At 41.0% G+C, this 17,783-nt stretch overlaps 1 protein-coding gene across 1 annotated transcript; it reads left to right on the top strand.

The window, feature by feature from the left end:
• Window positions 1–1,530: 1,530 nt before the first annotated feature.
• On the top strand, window positions 1,531–17,555 carry cep85 (centrosomal protein 85). Its single transcript, XM_087779035.1, has 13 exons — window positions 1,531–1,638; window positions 3,839–3,970; window positions 7,196–7,977; window positions 10,264–10,394; window positions 11,537–11,654; window positions 11,833–12,018; window positions 12,967–13,119; window positions 13,187–13,341; window positions 13,420–13,537; window positions 14,680–14,730; window positions 14,793–14,900; window positions 14,957–15,197; window positions 16,892–17,555. The coding sequence occupies exons 1-13, from the start codon at window positions 1,629–1,631 to the stop codon at window positions 17,053–17,055; spliced, it is 2,349 nt and encodes a 782-aa protein (XP_087635161.1). The 5' UTR covers window positions 1,531–1,628; the 3' UTR covers window positions 17,056–17,555.
• Window positions 17,556–17,783: the final 228 nt, after the last annotated feature.

The raw sequence follows: 17,783 nt of genomic DNA, 5'->3' as shown, positions 1-17,783 counted from the left end.
AGAAAATAACTACAGTCAATATTAATAGCTTATTTATTTATGAATTTACAAGGAACAACTAAGTGGCTTCTTAGATTTTCAGTCTTATCAGAAATCAGAACATGGGGGCAGCAGACGGGGCAGAGACCCCCCCAAATCGCTCCCGGCTCCATTGAGGCAATGAATGAAATGTGTGTTACTAGTACAACTGACAGACACTACAGTTCTGTCGCCCCAGTTAACATAATAAATGGGTCAACCCCCTTCCCTTTGACCCTGGGGGAGTCATTTGTATGCTTGAATCGTTCTTCTCAATTCAAATGTAATCACAATCAAAATCAGTAACTTTAGTTGGCAGTGCTGTAAACACAATACAGGATTTTTTTAAAGGTGAAATTACAGGCTTAAATTTCCCAAAGGAATATTCAGACAAGATCAATAAAGGTATATTTAATATATTGTTTTATTTGTTTTTAATTTATATAGTTATTTATATTAGGGGGGTGTATTGGCAAAAATGTGGCCATATAATACATATCAAAATACATAGGTAGATATGATATATTGGGATATATTGTGATACTGAAATAACAAGTATATACTTATAGTATTATCGAGTACTTGACTCTGTTGTTGCAGAATTTACAGACCACATGACTCTTGACGAAGTCGTAACTGCTTTCATTTGTTTTCAAACCAAAATATGCCCAAACATCAGCTTTAAAAGCTGCTGGAGTCACTGTATCCTCTCGTCCTCAGTCATACCCAGAATTTACAGACCCCAAGACTCTTGACAAAGTCGTAACTGCTTTCATTTGTTTTCAAATCAAAATATGTCTAAACATCAGCTTGAAAAACTGCTGGAGTCACTGTATCCTCTCGCCCTCAGTCATAGCAACACATAAATGAACAAACGCAGTGAATATTAGATAGAGATTAGATTTTTCCTTTATTAGTCCCACAAGGGGACATTTTTGTTTACAGCAGCATCAGGTGAAAAGAAAAAATACAATAAGCAAACAATAAAAAAATGAGAATACTTAAATAAGAATACAATATAAAATAATATACTGTAAATAGAATTCTAACTTTGAAAATCTTGTTATTTCACAAATGAACAATATATTTAAAAATAATTACAATACTTGCAAAAGTCCCTGTTAGTTTTTATCTGGTAGGACCTGCTATTGCATTTAAAATGTAAATAAATAATTCGAATCACTTTATTTCGGTACACATTTTATTGAAATACATGATAAAATAACTATGATTAAGAAATTATTAAAATGTATAAATATCTAGTGTTGTTGAAAAAAAATATTGCAATATTTTTGGTGTATCGATATTTTCTCGCTTTTTTTTTTTAATCACGAGAATAGCATTTAAATATTTTTTTAAATATTTATTTATTGATTAAACTATTCAACTTTTTGTCACAAGCGCCCCCTTTGTTTCTCCTCCTGTGGCGACGGTGACAAAGCCCCTCTCAGTACAGCGGGCGGCGCAAGTACAACGAAACAAGCGCGCCCTGTGTCTCCGCCACCGTCAGACTCGAGCACCGTCGAGCCGAGCAGTCGCAAGACGTTCACCGTCCGGGATTCAACTTCCAGTCCTGGCGCTGAGATTTTAAACCAAACGGCTCTTAATGCATGGAGAAAGGTAACCGGCCCTGGCGTCACACCTTCGTCCACCTTCACCCGCAGGTTCGCTGTCGCTCCTCGGGACACGAAAGTTGATGAAAAAAACGAGGCGCAACGGTCGCTTAGCCGTTAGCTTAGCATTTTAAACGGAAACAGATTTTTGGATGAACTCGTACCGTTACCGGGACTTTCTGCCGCCGAGGATGAACCGACGCGAGCGACACTTGAAAACACGCGAGTATCTCAACCGTACACGTCTTTTTTAAAAAGGTTTTATTAAAGGCTTTATAAAGTTGTACATTTACAACCAGACATAATCCAGCTAATGATGAGGATCCGCTTATAATAACCTACTGTGTTCATCCTTTAAGAAGTATTAAAAACACTGTGTCCTCCATGTGTCTCCAGAACACACGGGGGTGTACATGTTGGAATAACACATTATGCAACGAGTCCACACGTGTTATTTCTGTGTTTTTTAAAGTCACCCAAGGTCTCTTGGTTCAGATGGAGAGACCAGTGAACAGCTGCTCTTGACTCCTGCGCCATTGTTGTCCAGACAAATAATGGGATCATGCGAGGAAATAATACGATTAAGACTTTAAATGTAACTGGAGAAGAGAATTGAAGCCAATTTAATGTGTCCAGGGATTATTGGCGAGAATGAAGTTGCCACATATGGCTTTTTTTGAATGTATATATGTGGCCCCTGAGAGGTCAAGAGAAGTAGAAACTGTTTATTTATGTTGACTTCACTCGTATAAAAACTTTAAATATGCTTATATAGTTTTTTCCAGGATGAATTATTTCCTTTCAAAACGATTTAAGAAAGTATGAAACTAGTGGTTTCATATCGGATAAACAAAACAATATATTATACCAGTATTTGGCATAATTTCAATAGATTTATTAGTAACTATTTTAGTTTTCTGGCTCTTCTCACCACTGGTCCACAGTCTTCTTAAAACCGCTCACGATTTTAGGTCCTACATAAAAACGTATATACTTGTCTTTGCCAAACCATTACCTAATGAAATGTTTGGCAGAAAATGGTTGTAAAGATGGGCGACCTGGGAAAAGATGTTCTATCAGGATATGGAATACTTTATATAACGATTTAACAAGATTAGGGCCAGGAACTCACGTTGTTCTTGGGACCAGAATGCTTCAGTATCAGTAGATCTTGGTCTTCCGGTCCCCAGTGCTAAATAATGTGAAGACTTTATAATGCTGTAAGTAACTTTTGTAGAAGTAAAGTAAAAAAAAGTATCCTTTTTTTTAAACCAACGTAATCTGCAAATTTGCTGGTATTATTATTTTTTTTTTTTCTGTAGGTCGAAAAATTAAACTCTTTTGTGTACCATGTGTACTATCATGATTTATTTGTTAGAATGTATCTTATTAAAATGGTATCGAAAAAAGGAATAGTTCAGCAACCAGTATTGAAGTATCGTATCAATCAGGATATGCCTTATCCATGATATGGCATTAACTGTTAACTCTTCCTCTACCTTTATCGCCGAACTATGTTGTCACAATTTCTGGATTGTATTTTTAGATACCGATACCAGTACATTTTCTGACATTTTGACAGTTTTCGATACTATGATTAACATGAAAAATAACCCCGTGGAAAATACACATTATTAAAAAAGCAAATCCAACAATATTTTTTACATTCAAGGGATGTGACGGTAACATGTTTTTTCAACAATATTGAAAGTAGTGATGAGCTGCCTTCAAGTATAATAACGAACCAAAACATTTGACTTAGAAATGTTCAAATAAATACCAAAACTATTTTACCCTAACAACACCCTGTTCAAATAGTTTGTCCCATAAATGCATTAATTTCAAAAGCATGATTTATTTGAAACAACTGAAGTGTTTAAAAGGTGGTTCAAGTGCTGGGATTATCTCGTAATCGTTTCCTTGAACCGCCGCTCGTTTCCAAAATTATCTCAAACCTTCAGAGGCTTCAGTTCAACTGGGAACGAGCGAGAAAAGCTTTCAACAAATTAACTAAAGCGGAATCTCTGGACGTTCTGGTCTAAATTATCACCTCCTCCATCAGGCAGCGTCGTATGGAATGACAACCTCTCAGTGATTTGATTTTTAAACCGGGCCCGGTATGTTGGTCTGGTACTTGTTATATTAACCGGTTGATCCATGTGTACTAACCAACATTGTTGTTGTTCTCCTTCCCTGTCACACCTCAGCTCGGTTTGCTGACATGGAGTGGCAGACACCAGCTGTGTCAGAGAAGTTCCAAAGTCGCTTTGGACGCCGTCCTGGAACATCCGACAGCGGAGACACCGGTCTGGGTACCTCGGCGTCGGACAGTACGGAAGGTGGGTTCGGTTCTTTTGTGCCTCTGAGTCGATGTTTTTGTTCCTCTTTTTTCAAAACGAAAGTTCACAAGCAGTTCTTGAAAAACACTTGTTTTATAGCTTTAAGTGTCGATTCATAATGTCAGTCATGTGCAGATATTTACCTTGTTTTTAACTCAAGATTAGTTTAGTTTAGTTACATAGTAGTTTACATACATGGAATTTTCTCTTTCTCTTTTCTCAAAATTAGGAAAGGGATAAACAATATGTACAAACTATACAAGAGAAATAATAATAATAAACAGTCAATAATATAAATATATTTAAAAATATTTAAAGGTTTTTCTCCCTATTCATTCTGTCTATTACTGTATAATGTTGTTATATTTACAATTAGTTAAATGGTTATTTTAAAAAAATATATTTTTAAGATGTCTCATGTAAGTTTAATTTAACATGGATTTATTTTTCAACTTTCTTCTGGGACAAGGAAAGAATGGAAGGAAAGGGTTAAATGTTCCTGTAGCTGCAGATGAGACAAACGTGCTAATTAGTTCCGGAGTTTGACTATTTATTGAGTGTCAATATTTACAATCGGGTGGCGAAGGCAAGAAAAAAGCCTCTTTTTGTGAATTGGTTTGTAGCCATTGAGTGAAAGAAATGCCTGGTGGTTTGTTCAGAGTCTCCTCTAATGTTCAAGAAATACCAAACTGGAAACTTTTGAATATGTGTTTTGGACCTAAATCTTGAATCTTTGTCGTCTTGGTGGTTTTCTCGGTTTCCTCCCAGTTTTTTCTTGAGGTGTCTGGTTTCTTGTGCACGACCTGGAGCTCTGCAGATCTGGCAGCTGAGCAACAACATTCCAAGGAGAACTGAAGCGGCGTTCATGAGAATAGTTCTGTCATTTAAATCTCCGCTCCGGCAGCAACGTGGAGGATCATCTCCAGAGTTTTGGATAAGCTTGTCTTAGATAACCGCTCCCGGGGTGTTGCACAATCCCAAGTGCCTCCGACAGGCATGTGTTTTCAAGTTAGTGTTTTCCTGGCACTCGAGCCGAGCCTAGCAACTGGATAATTAAACCCTCATTTAGCCGCGGTAATGACCTGTTGCCGGAGAAGACCCGCACTTCATCATATTTTAGCGCTGTTCTGCCGGTGCTTCTCTCTGCTTTTATTCAACTTAATACGCCGAGCAAACATTAACATGTCTTGTCATTATCCTCGCCGAGGAGTCAAGACTTGTTCTCGTCGGTCATGAGTCACGGAGCCTGAAGGCCTCGCTCATATTTTCTCTTCTTGGAAGACTTCTTTTATATTCATGGTATTTTTTTCCTCTCCAGTCTTTGCTCAGGGAAGTGAAGTCTTAAAACTGTTGATGTCCACACGTGGAACATGTCCTCCAGCAGGGTTGTGGGGGGGCGGGGGGGGCAAGGTGCTTAAATAAGTGACAACCACGGATCAGTCTGTAACACGAGAGGTGGTCTATAAATACTCCTAACCTTTCCTGTGAGATCCCGGTACAGGCCGGTTGAGCTTTTAGAGGACAATACAGTTCGATTCGTCGCCGTCTCTCTTCACTCGACTCGGCCGAGAGATGACTTTGTGTCGCAGATCGTTCAGAGCAGCGTCGCCAACATGCTTCGGCAGCCGGTGGCAGGTCGGTCGCAGCTGAGTGATCGCCGGGTCTCAAGACTTCAACAGGTCTCAAGACTTCAACAGGTCTCAAGACTTCAACAGGTCTCACAGGTCTGTAATGCAGGATTATGTAACCGTGGGGGGATGTTTTGACAAGCAGAGGTGTGCGGTAGTTACGCTGGTTCTTTTCCGTAACGATCACTTTGGTTCACGAGTGCAGGTATTTGTTCTGCATGTTTTGTTTTATTGCTCGTTTGCGCCGCGACTTCCTCCCGTCTGTCGACAATCGAAAGCTGTTTGTGTGAAGTGAAAACTGCACAACATCACGGGTTCATAACACCTTTTGGAAAGACTCGTGACGGGGGTTCAGTTTGTTTTTGTAATGAGGAATAAAGGTTTATTATTCGTCACACCAGAGATGTGTTTTTAAAGAAAACAAAACTCCTCTGCCTGACCCCGGGAGGGAAACATGTCATGTTATGAAACCACAGATAATATTCCAGTGATATGTATTGAAGCAAAGTTGCTTTTGGAACCTGTTGCTCACTCGAAAACAAGACTTTGATATGTGATAAGATACTCCAATAATAAGAAAATATTACAAAATGGCAATAAGTTGTAGTAGTGCAAAAACATACAAATATACAATTTAAATTTACAAAATGTATTGAGAAGATGTATGAAATGAAATTTAAAACAAACATTTTTTTTAATGATTAGTTTTAATTTGCACGATCATGAGTCTGGCAATAGAACTCTCTATATATTGTTTCAACGGTGCTTTTTCCTGCACTACACGACAACATTCTTGGCAGCCTCCCAGAGAGACTGAGGCAGTGTTTTCTTTACATACGCTGGAGTAAACATTTATGAAGTTGAAACAAGGCAACTATGAGCCGTAATACCATTTTCTTCTATTATTCTTTTTTCCCTGCACTTAATTTCTTTTTATTTTTTTTATTTTTTTCTCAACTATGCTGTTGTAAAAGTGTGTTTCCCCTCTGGGGATGAATAAAGAGTTTCTATTCTATTCTTAAGTAAACGAATGCTCATGCTGTATGTGGCAACAGAGGCTTCACGACACTGCGGTTACCACACATTTCAGACACGTTAGAAAGGCTAAAATATTTTCAAAAGTCAACAGTTGGCCTTATGTAGTATTTGTGTCAAAATGCTAGTAAGCTACGAAGCAGCGTCACACCTCATAATCCTGTAGACCTTATGTATGAAAATAAATGTGTTCATTGGTTATTGCACGTTATATTCTGGTGCACTTTATAGCCGGAAAAAACACGATAAACCAGGGTATTACAAATTGCCGCTTTGATACCAAACACAATACCAAACCAGAGTATTATTTTTTAATAACTGCGATATGGAAACCAAAATCAACATTTTTGTTTGACGTGGCCGCCGCGGTCGAGTCAGACGGGCTCGTGTCACGCCGTCAGTGGTGAAACCTCATCAACAAAGTAGGCCACGCTCGATCCCCGGCTACTGAGAATAGAGGAGATGGCCTGCAGTGGTGTTCCAGATATTTTGGTTCTGTTTGAGAGTCTTCAATCGAATATGGAGCAGTGAGCTAATCCGTGTGGCGTCATCATTGTTGCAGATTTCCGCAGTTCCAGCAGCAGCCCGTCGTTCCAGCCCATCCGCTGCCAGATCCCCATCCCCACCGCCCATGTCATGCCATCCACGGCCGGGTCCCTGGCCACGAAGACTTACCCGGGTGTCCAGGAGGATTCTCTCTCCTCCGAGGGTCAGAGGACGTCGTCCGGGTCCAGGACGCCGAGCGGCTCCACGTCCAAGTCTTCCTCTCTCTCCAAGTCCGTGTCGTCCCCCAACTTGGACGGCCCGACCGGGGTCGGCGGCGATCCCAGGGGGTCGAAGCCGGACTGCTTAAGCCGCTACCGGAGCCTGGTGAACGGACTGGACCACTCGCTGTACCCTTCAGATTTCACTCGGGTGGATGAGAGCCAGAGGTTCGACACTCCGGCCATGGAACCCACGCTAAATCAGTCGGCCCTCCTGGGGGGCCTGTGCCCCGACGTAAGACTCCGGTTACAAGCGTCGGGGATTAGAGACGGCCCAGACTGCGTGTCTGATCCCTACAGGGCAGGCATGGATCGCCAGTACAAAGTCCTCCCCGAAGCGGTCCCGGGAGCCCCGAGCGCCGCGGAGCTCTCCGGTCACAGGACCGCTCAGCCCGGCAGCTCCGGCGTGTACGCGAGTCCTCTCAGCCTGCAGACCCAGGCCCTGCTGCGAGAGCACTCCGGCTCCAAGGGCTACGAGTCCATGCGGCAGGACCGGTGCGGGGACCTGACCAGCTGGCAGCAGCAGCACCAGCACAAGCAGCAACTGGAGAATCTACGCATGCAAGTGGAACAGATGCAGGTGAGTTTGAGGAAGAATGGTTTAGATCCTCGAGACAAGCTTAGCTCGGGTCAGATGTATGAGATTAGATCACATGACTTTGTTGCTAAGAACTGTGGGTCTGGTTCGATGAGACGGAGATATGGTCTTGAGTGTTACTATGATCAAGAGTTATACACTCAGACAGACCAGAATACTATTATTATTATCACAGTTTACCTTCTGAGGTCTCACCAGGTACTTTTGTTTTTGCACATATTTAAACGTATAAAATTTCAGTCTGTCACTCTGTTACAAACGCATGATTTAATTGTAAGCATACAAACGTCAACACAACCACAGAACTAAGAGAGACGCAGTAATTACGACACACACCTTACTAATGGTGCCAGTAAAACCCTTCACTCCCATGATGCCTTGCTACACGCTGCTATAATTAGTGACGACCGATTGGTCGCTACTATTATGTCTTTGACTTCTACGTCTATGATGCCATGTCAAAAGTTGCACTATTAGTTGGCTGGGCGGCAAAGCATTGAGGCAGATGATCACGTCGCCGTTATGGTGAGACTTGTTATGCAGTGTTTAGTTTTAAAGTTCTTATACTTGTTAAATAAATGTTAAGCTGAACAAGTGAATAATTAAAATGGAAATTAAAAGGACAGTGTAAGGATGTAACGAGCTTCTTTAAAATTGACAGATTATTATTGTTCACTTTAATTGTAGATTTTTTCATTAATTTAACAAAAATCCAAATAAAGTTTAATTGTAGGAAAGTTAAAGACCCTTAAATCTGTCATTTAAACATCCTCGTGTAGATCCACATTTGAAAGAGTTCAAGCCAAAGTCAACAATAATAAGCGTTGGATCTGAATGTTCTGAGGACATCCATGAGGGGCTGGGTGGTGGTGGTGGTGGTGGTGGTGGTGGTGGTGGTGTCGGTGGTTTCGAAACCGGGTGGGGCTTCCTGACATATTTCATCACTGCCAAAATAACAGCGACCTTGACTCCACAAAATCCAGCAGCAGCACATTGGGCTGGAGGACGTTGGCTCACAGTCGGGCTTTGTCTCGCGTTTTCAGTTCGACATTCACGTGTCGAAATCTGAAAGACGTTTGTTGGCGCAGAGGAAGTGAAAGAATGACTCTGCGTTTCAGATTTCACAAGGATGGAGCTCGTAGAGTTGATACTGACGAACTGTTGGAACTACTTTCAGTGAAATTGTTGGTACTTTTTAAGCATTGAATAGTCTCTATATTGAGGTATGAATTTGTTTTTATTGAATTCAATCATTTTTATATTGGAAAGGTTGAATTTGTTTATCGTTTTTTATAATTGATTTTTAAAAAATTGAAAGTTTTCTAAATTAATGCATTTTTTTATACACAGTTTGATATGCTAATTACAATAATAAAGAAATGAATGTTTTTTCATTCTTTTTTAATTCGTAGAATTTTGAATTCAATATAAAAAATGCCACTCTTGGTAAAACTTAGTCTGGTTTTAAAAGTTAATATCATTACTGTCACATGATCGTCACATGATCGTCACATGATCGTCACATGTGCGTCTCATGATTGGGCGGAAAGTTTGATCATGTAGCTCGGTGATCCATTGGTTTTGTCTGGAACTATTATACAGACATTTTTATATGGAATTTAAAAGACTATGAATTTAAAAAAAAAGTCCATTTAGAAAATTTATTTTTTAATTATTGTAATTCAAGAATATACATTTATATATAAAAATATAACTTTTTTATTTAATTATTCAATGAAAACATTACACTTTTCAATATAAAAATGAATAAATACAATAAAGAAATTGGTACAAAATTCAAAGTTACAACATTTAAATTTTTTACCATTGAATATTTAATTTTATTATTAATAAAAAATGTAATTCCACCTTTTAATATATAAATGATTGAATTCAGTTATTCAAAAAAATGAGGTCTTTAAACAAACATCATTTTAATAAAGGATTTAAAGTTTCAACATTTAAAATGTTAAATTACATCTTCAGTATTGTGATGACGCTGATATATTTTCGTAGAACCATGTGGAACATTACGGTGCTTTGCTGGTCTTTAATAGAACCGTCTGGCTTAGGTCGGTTTATTCATGTTTACAAAAAGTGTCTGTCAATCATGTAACATTAGCCGAGCGTGCTGGTGATTCAAGAGTCTGTGTGCGACCACTATTAATACCAGGCTTTTTGTCAACACGCCTCGCACACGTGACGACAACACTTCTCGACGCCAGAGAGTCACGACGTGACGCCTCCTTTGTTTCCCTGTCCACGCAGCTGATGAACGCCGGCGTGGGTCAGTACCCGACCATGTACCCGTCGCCCGCTCACTCCGAGTCCGGCAAGTGGGACGCCCTGGTGAAGGCCAGCGAGAGTCTGCTGAAGGAGAAGGAGCTCATCATCGAGCGGTGAGAGTTCAGACGCCTCTGCTGGAATCTGTCGCCGCAGCGTCGGCGTCTATAATAAGATGATTTACAGATCGGAGATGATTTACCGGACGATCCAAATCCAGCTCGCGTGAGAGTCTGAGCCCGGAAATGTATGAAGGACGATAAATGACATAATGATAACTAAAGGTTAGAATAAAGATTAAAACGTCGAAAAAATAAGTAAATAAATGACATTTGATTTTTGTAGAAGAACAATGTTTTTTTTGTGTATTTATACGTTTATTTGATACATTTCGACTTTTATTTATCTGTTCATTTAATTATTTATGTTTTATGTTATTTAATTTATTATTTCATGTATTTATACGTTTACCTTTTCATGTTTTTCTGCTTTTAGTGTTTGATTTATTTCTGAATTTCGTTGGAACTAAACGTCTGAAGCAGTGATAAGTTACAGGGATGTCATCGGATCAACTAAAACTTTGAATACTGCTCGTGTGAAATGTCGTAATGGATAAATAAAGTCACTTTGTTTAGCTTATTTTATTTATATTTTTATTTTGTTTATACTGTCGTTATATTCAGTTACTGTTTTGTTATTTAATGCTATTATCCTCTTCTGTGTGCTTTTTGGTTTTTCTCTATTCCTTCTGTGCTACTGGAAAACAGAAATTTCCCTGAGAGTGTTATCTCAAAGGGATCAATAAAGTGCAGTCTAAGTCTAAAGGCAAACAACGTAAATTGGAAATAATAAGCAAAATGTATTAATACATACATAAATAATTTAATGTATAAATGAATAAAAGTACAAATAATCTTATCAAATTCAATAATATAGCTATTATTTAACAATTAATCTTTGAATAAATGTATTTATTTTTTATATATATTGACACATTTATTTATTCTTAAATTTCAAATTCATGTATTTATACTTTCATTTATTTCTAATATTTGTCATTTATCTTCCTCGATATTAATTTGGTGACTTCAAAAGTTTTGTTAAAATATTCCTGGAACACCACCTGTGCCATTAAGTGTGTTGTTGCTTCACATCGGTTGATGATGATGATGATGATGATGAGGAGGAGGTTGAAGGTTCATGAAAGCGTGTGAGTCGATGACTAACTGTCTTGTAATCTCTGGTTGTCACGCTGCAGGCAGAAGCAGCACATGACTCAGCTGGAGCAGCGTCTGAGGGAGAGCGAGCTGCAGGTCCACGGAGCTCTGCTGGGTCGAGGCGCGTCGTACGGCGACATGTACATGCTGCGCCTACAGGTCGGTCCAACCTTCTGGTCCAACCTTCTGGTCCAACCTTCTGGTCCAACCTTCTGGTCCAACCTTCTGGTCCAACCTTCTGGTCCAACCTTCTGGTCCAGCCTTCTGGTCCAGCCTTCTGGTCCAACCTTCTGGTCGGCGCCGTGACTCCAGGTGCTGACGTCAGGTGTGTCCACAGGAAGCGCAGCGAGAGAACGCCTTCCTCCGGGCGCAGTTCGCCGAGCGCACGGACTGCGCGGCGCTGGAGAAGGCGGAGGCGGATCGCAGGCTGGGCTCGGTGGAGGCGGAGACTCGGCGTCTCACCGACAACCTGAAGGAGACGTGTGAGCGACACACCGAGGAGATGAAGAAACAGGAAGAGAGGGTTCGTGCAGATGATGCTTCAAAAACCACAAGTTCCTCTCAGTTTGCTGCACACTGACTCATATTTCCTCCCATTGTAGTTTCTCTTTATGAGAGTGTAATAATATATGGAAGTATAATAGAAGAATAATCAGAGTATTTAAATGTTTTTAAGCATTGTATTATATTTCAATGATTGATTTAAATACTGTCATATTTCCTCGCATTGTAGTTTCTCTATATGAGAGTACAAGTATAACATTAGCATATTTCAAATTAAATGTTGTTTTTTAAGCATTGTATTATATTTCAATGATTGATTTAAGTATTTTTACATTTTAAAAAACAGTTACATTTTGTTTATTTAAAAATATATATATATTTTTTAAATAAAGTTTGATATTATAATTCCAATAATTCAAAAATACATTTTCTAAATTCAATTTTTTTTATTTATTCGTAACCTTTGAAATTCAATATAAAAATGTTGCTATAGTAGTAGCACCTTGATTGGCTGAAAGTTTAAAATATAGATATACAAATAAAGACAAATTACAAATATTTAAATTGGAAAAATATTTATTGGAATAAGAATATCAAACTATGTACTAATTTATATTTTTCAAATGTTGGATTTTTTTTTGTATTAATAAAAGAAAACAAAATATACTAATTGTTGACTTTAATTATCTAATAAAAAAACAATTTAAAGTTTACATTTTCAACGTTTGGTTAAATTCAACCTTCAGTAAATGATTTTCCACGGATATATTTCCTCCTTTTGAAGATGAAAACGAGTTTGAAAGTTTTCTATTTGTGAACCTTCTGAAGAGTCGCTTCAAGAGGAAGAACCGTTTCCCTGAAGCACAAACATGACTCGACCTCCTGTGTGTTTGTGTCACAGACGCCACTTTTGTTTCCAGCCTCGTGACTTTTCTCTCTCTCTCGTCCACAATGACCGTCTGTGCAGATCCGGAGTCGAGACAAACACATCAGCAACCTGAAGAAGAAGTGCCAGAAGGAGGCGGAGCACAAGCGGGAGAACCAGCAGCGCATCGAGACGCTGGAGCGCTACCTGGCCGACCTGCCCACCCTGGAGGACTACCAGAGCCAGAACAAACAGGTCTGACCCCCCCGAGGTCCCGCCCCGGGTCTGACCCGTGTGTTGACGCGCCGGTGTGTTCCATCAGCTGCAGGAGGCGGAGCAGCGAGCGCTCCTGCTGCAGGAGCAGGTGACGGAGCTGGAGGTGTCGCTGGAGGCCACCAGCTCGCAGCTCAGGGAGAAGGTCTCTCAGCTGGAGGAGCAGAAGCGACGCGAGCGAGACCTGCTGACCACGATCACGGAGTATGTGGCGCCACGTTACGCTGCGTGAGGAGGAGAGGGTGACGGAGCTGACCTTTGACCTTTGACTTGTTTGACCAGCATGCAGCAGCGGGTGCAGCAGGGCCTGGAGGACGGAGCTCGACTGCCCACCCTGGACATGGAGAAGCTGAGAGGAGAGAACGGTTCGCTGAGGGAGGAGCAGCACAAACTCAAGAAGGTGCTTCTTTCTTGCACCTTTGAGAAATACTTTAATATTTAGATTTATTTGACAGTATATTGTCCCCACAAAACGACATACAATTAGGGGTGTCAGGATCAAACCATACACTTAAATATCACGTCTTTCCACAATATTGTATCGATAATAATAATAGTTTTATCATAGTTATTTAACGGTTAATATTTAAATAAAATTTGCATTGTTTATTTTATACGTTTAGAATATGCACAGCGTTTGTTAATTTTTGTGTCCAGCACTCATTACATCCTCCACAGTTAAAGTACCAATGTAATCTCGCGAGTTTCCAGCGATGACTGAGGACGAGAGGATACAGTGACTCCAGCAGCTTTTAAAGCTGATCTTTGGACATATTTTGGTTTGAAAACAGATGAAAGCAGTTACGACTTCATCAAGAGTCATGTGGTCTGTAAATACTACAACACCAGAGTCAAGTACTGGACAATACTATACTTATATACTTGTTACTAAAGTATCACTATATCGCTTCACATTTTATCATTGGCCCTGTATCGTGACACGTATCGACACATTCTTGCCGAAACAACGGTAGTAAAAATAATGGCACTAGACAAACGGAATTAAAAAAAACAATACGTTTCTATTTGTTCAGGCTTTTCCTTGAATTTCTCGAACTCCTGTGTTGTTCTCAGTATTATCTTGATCTTTAAAGTATGTACTTTTTTGAGTATTGTTTTGATTGTCTAAGCGCTTTGTGACCCTGGTCTCGAAAAGCGCTCTATAAATAAATATTACTTACTTACTTACTTACATAATATTTACATTTGCAAAATAGACTTTTAAAAACATTATTCAAAGATATTCAGCTCAAGAAAAGGAGAAATACATGATTTAGTTGAACATAAAATAATAAATCTTTGAAGCTGCACTTTCAAGTAACTTTTAAGCTTTTAGTTAAATTATTTAAGATGAATAAAGATGTATTTTTACCTCCATCAAGAAAGTTGTTTCCTCTTTGTTAATAAAAACAACTTCTGAATCTCTTTCTGGATCAACACATCCTCTGACAGGTCATCACTGTCGTGCAGCTTTGACTCTCTACTGACACCTGCTGACCTGATGCAAAAATAACCTCAATATGAAAATCTTTATCCCTGCAGGTCATAGAGAAGCAGCACCGCATGATGGAGCAGTTCGGCTCACAGATCCAGGTGTGTGTGCATGTGTGTGTGTGACAGTTGAGTGACAGTTGATTGACGAGTGACTCCTGCAGACCCTCAAGGAGCAGATCTCTCAGGAGGAGAGCAGCTCTCTGGCCCTCAGAGAGGAGGTCACGTCTAAGGAGCAGAAGGTCCTGGAGCTCCGCACGGCCATGAAGGAGGTGAGCGTTCAGATCTGTCCTGGTTCAGCGCCCGATGCTGACGCCGCTCTCCTCAGCTGTCGGCCCAGAACCAGGAGCTGATGGAGCAGAACCTGACGCTGCAGGAGCAGATGAGCGACGGCGAGCAGAACAGCAACATGGCCGCCTCCGCCCTGCAGCCGGCCGGAGCTCGACTCACGGAGCAGCTCCACGCCGAGATGGCGTCTTGTCTGAGCGACCTGAGGTCTCTGTGCAGCATCCTGACCCAGAGAGCTCAGGGCCAGGACCCCAACCTGTCGCTGCTGCTGGGCCTCACCTGTGAGAGCTTTACTTTATTCTCATTAGTTAGTGGATATGGTTCAAACTGATGAATGTGCATTTAGTTACAGTGACTTAATGCCAGTGATTAGACAGAGACGAGAGATTAAAGATGTATTCTTCGGTCTATAAGAAGCACTTAAAATACTCTTATTTTGTGTTATTTATGGTTGTACTTACTATGAAGATGCACCGCAGAGTTTTACCACAAGACTTCACAGAGTTTTAACCCGAAGCCTCGCAGAGTTTTACTACGAAGCCTCATCGAGGTTTACCACGACGCTTCGCCTAGTTTTACCTCGAAGCTTCGCCTAGTTTTACCTCGAAGCTTCACAGAGTTTTACTACGAAACCTCGACGAGTTTTACCACGAAGCTTCTCATAGTTTTACCACGAAGCTTCTCATAGTTTTACCACGAAGCTTCTCATAGTTTTACTACAAAGCTTCTCATATTTTTACCACGAAGCCTCGTCGAGTTTTACCACAAAGCTTCGCTGAGTTTTACCACAAAGCTTCTCAGAGTTTTACCACGAAGCTTCTCAGAGTTTTACCACGAAGCTTCTCCGAGTTTTACCACGAAGCTTCTCAGAGTTTTAACCCGAAGCCTCGCAGAGTTTTACTACGAAGCCTCATCGAGGTTTACCACGACGCTTCGCCTAGTTTTACCTCGAAGCTTCGCCTAGTTTTACCTCGAAGCTTCACAGAGTTTTACTACGAAACCTCGACGAGTTTTACCACGAAGCTTCTCATAGTTTTACCATTAAGCTTCGCCGAGTTTTACCACAAAGCTTCGCTGAGTTTTACCACAAAGCTTCGCCGAGTTTTACCACGAAGCTTCTCAGAGTTTTACCAAAAAGCTTCTCAGAGTTTTACCACGAAGCTTCTCAGAGTTTTACCACGAAGCTTCTCCGAGTTTTACCACGAAGCTTCTCCGAGTTTTACCACGAAGCTTCTCCGAGTTTTACCACGAAGCTTCTCATAGTTTTACCACGAAGCTTCTCATAGGTTTACCACGAAGCTTCTCCGAGTTTTACCACGAAGCTTCTCATAGTTTTACCACGAAGCCTCGTTGAGTTTTACCACGAAGCTTCTCCGAGTTTTACCACAAAGCTTCTCGGAGTTTTACCACAAAGCTTCTCATAGTTTTACCACAAAGCTTCTCATAGTTTTACCACGAAGCCTCGTTTAGTTTTACCACAAAGCTTCTCAGAGTTTTACCACAAAGCTTCTCAGAGTTTTACCACGAAGCTTCTCATAGTTTTACCACGAAGCTTCTCATAGTTTTACCACGAAGCTTCTCATAGTTTTACCACAAAGCTTCTCATAGTTTTACCACAAAGCTTCTCAGAGTTTTACCACGAAGCTTCTCATAGTTTTACCACAAAGCTTCTCATAGTTTTACCACGAAGCTTCTCACAGTTTTACCACGAAGCTTCTCATAGTTTTACCACAAAGCTTCTCATAGTTTTACCACGAAGCTTCTCACAGTTTTACCACAAAGCCTCGTTGAGTTTTACCACAGGGAGTTATACTAATACTCTTGTACTAGTAAAATCTGTTCAGTTCAGCACAACCAGGATAAAAACATAATACATTCAATTATAGATTATATTAGAATTTTAAGATAAACCTTATAGTCCGAACAATACAGTAGATTAAGTCAGAGTCTCCTAACACTGTCTGTTGCTCTTCAGCGCCCCCTCCTGTGGCGGAGCAGCACGAGGACTGGATGAGCCCGGAGGTCCTGCAGAAGAAGCTGGTGGAAGCTCAGCAGCTGCGGCGAGACGTGGAGGATCTGAGGAACGTCATCCTGGACCGTTACGCTCAGGACATGGGAGACAACTGCATCACTCAGTGAGCGTCAGGACCGGCTTTTTAATCGTCTCCAAAACCAGGGCAGAGGAAAAGCCCAAGTGGTTCTCCCTGTAGCGCCGACTCTCCCGCCCCCCGGGGGAGCAGGACTATTTCAGTCCAAGGGCTAACCCAGAGTGACCTCGACTACTTGATCCTCAAGATTGTCTTTCATCATGACCACCCAGTCTTACGAGTCCCTCCTGTTTAACTTATTCAAGCTTCCTCTCGAGGGGAGACTCTCCAAGTGGTTGACAATCAACTGATTAAGGACTTTTGAACCATTATTTTTCTAATGGTGGACTCGAACGTCAGGGCGGACAGAAGAAGAAGGATTTTGAAATCTAACCAGCGCTCTTTCTTGCACAGCCCCAACCAAAGAATCTCCGCGTCTTCCTGCTTCTGACACCGACTTGTGCCTTTTCTCTCCCCCGAGTCCTCCCTCAAAGACCTCCCTCAAAGACCTCCCTCAAAGACCTCCCTCAAAGACCTCCCTCAAAGACCTCCCTCAAAGACCTCCCTCAAAGACCTCCCTCAAAGACCTCCCCCAAAGACCTCCCCCAAAGACCTCCCCCAAAGACCTCCCTCAAAGACCTCCCCAAAGACCTCCCCCAAAGACCTCCCTCAAAGACCTCCCCCAAAGACCTCCCCCAAAGACATCCCTCAAAGACCTCCTCCAAAGACCTCCCCGAAAGACCTCCCCGAAAGACCTCCCTCAAAGACCTCCCTCAAAGA

Source organism: Callionymus lyra, chromosome 17 (assembly GCF_982586985.1).
Source record: "Callionymus lyra chromosome 17, fCalLyr1.hap1.1, whole genome shotgun sequence".
Taxonomy (NCBI): Eukaryota; Metazoa; Chordata; class Actinopteri; order Syngnathiformes; family Callionymidae; genus Callionymus; species Callionymus lyra.
The sequence above is the reverse complement of the archived record's forward strand: the minus strand, read 5'-3'. Positions and strand labels throughout refer to the sequence as shown.

What these genes read in the sequence shown, in the direction of transcription:
- cep85 (XM_087779035.1), top strand. An exon ending in TGAAGAAACAGGAAGAGAGG is followed by an intron (nt 12,019 to 12,966) that starts GTTCGTGCAGAT and finishes CCGTCTGTGCAG; the next exon opens with ATCCGGAGTCGAGACAAACA. An exon ending in AGTTCGGCTCACAGATCCAG is followed by an intron (nt 14,731 to 14,792) that starts GTGTGTGTGCAT and finishes TGACTCCTGCAG; the next exon opens with ACCCTCAAGGAGCAGATCTC.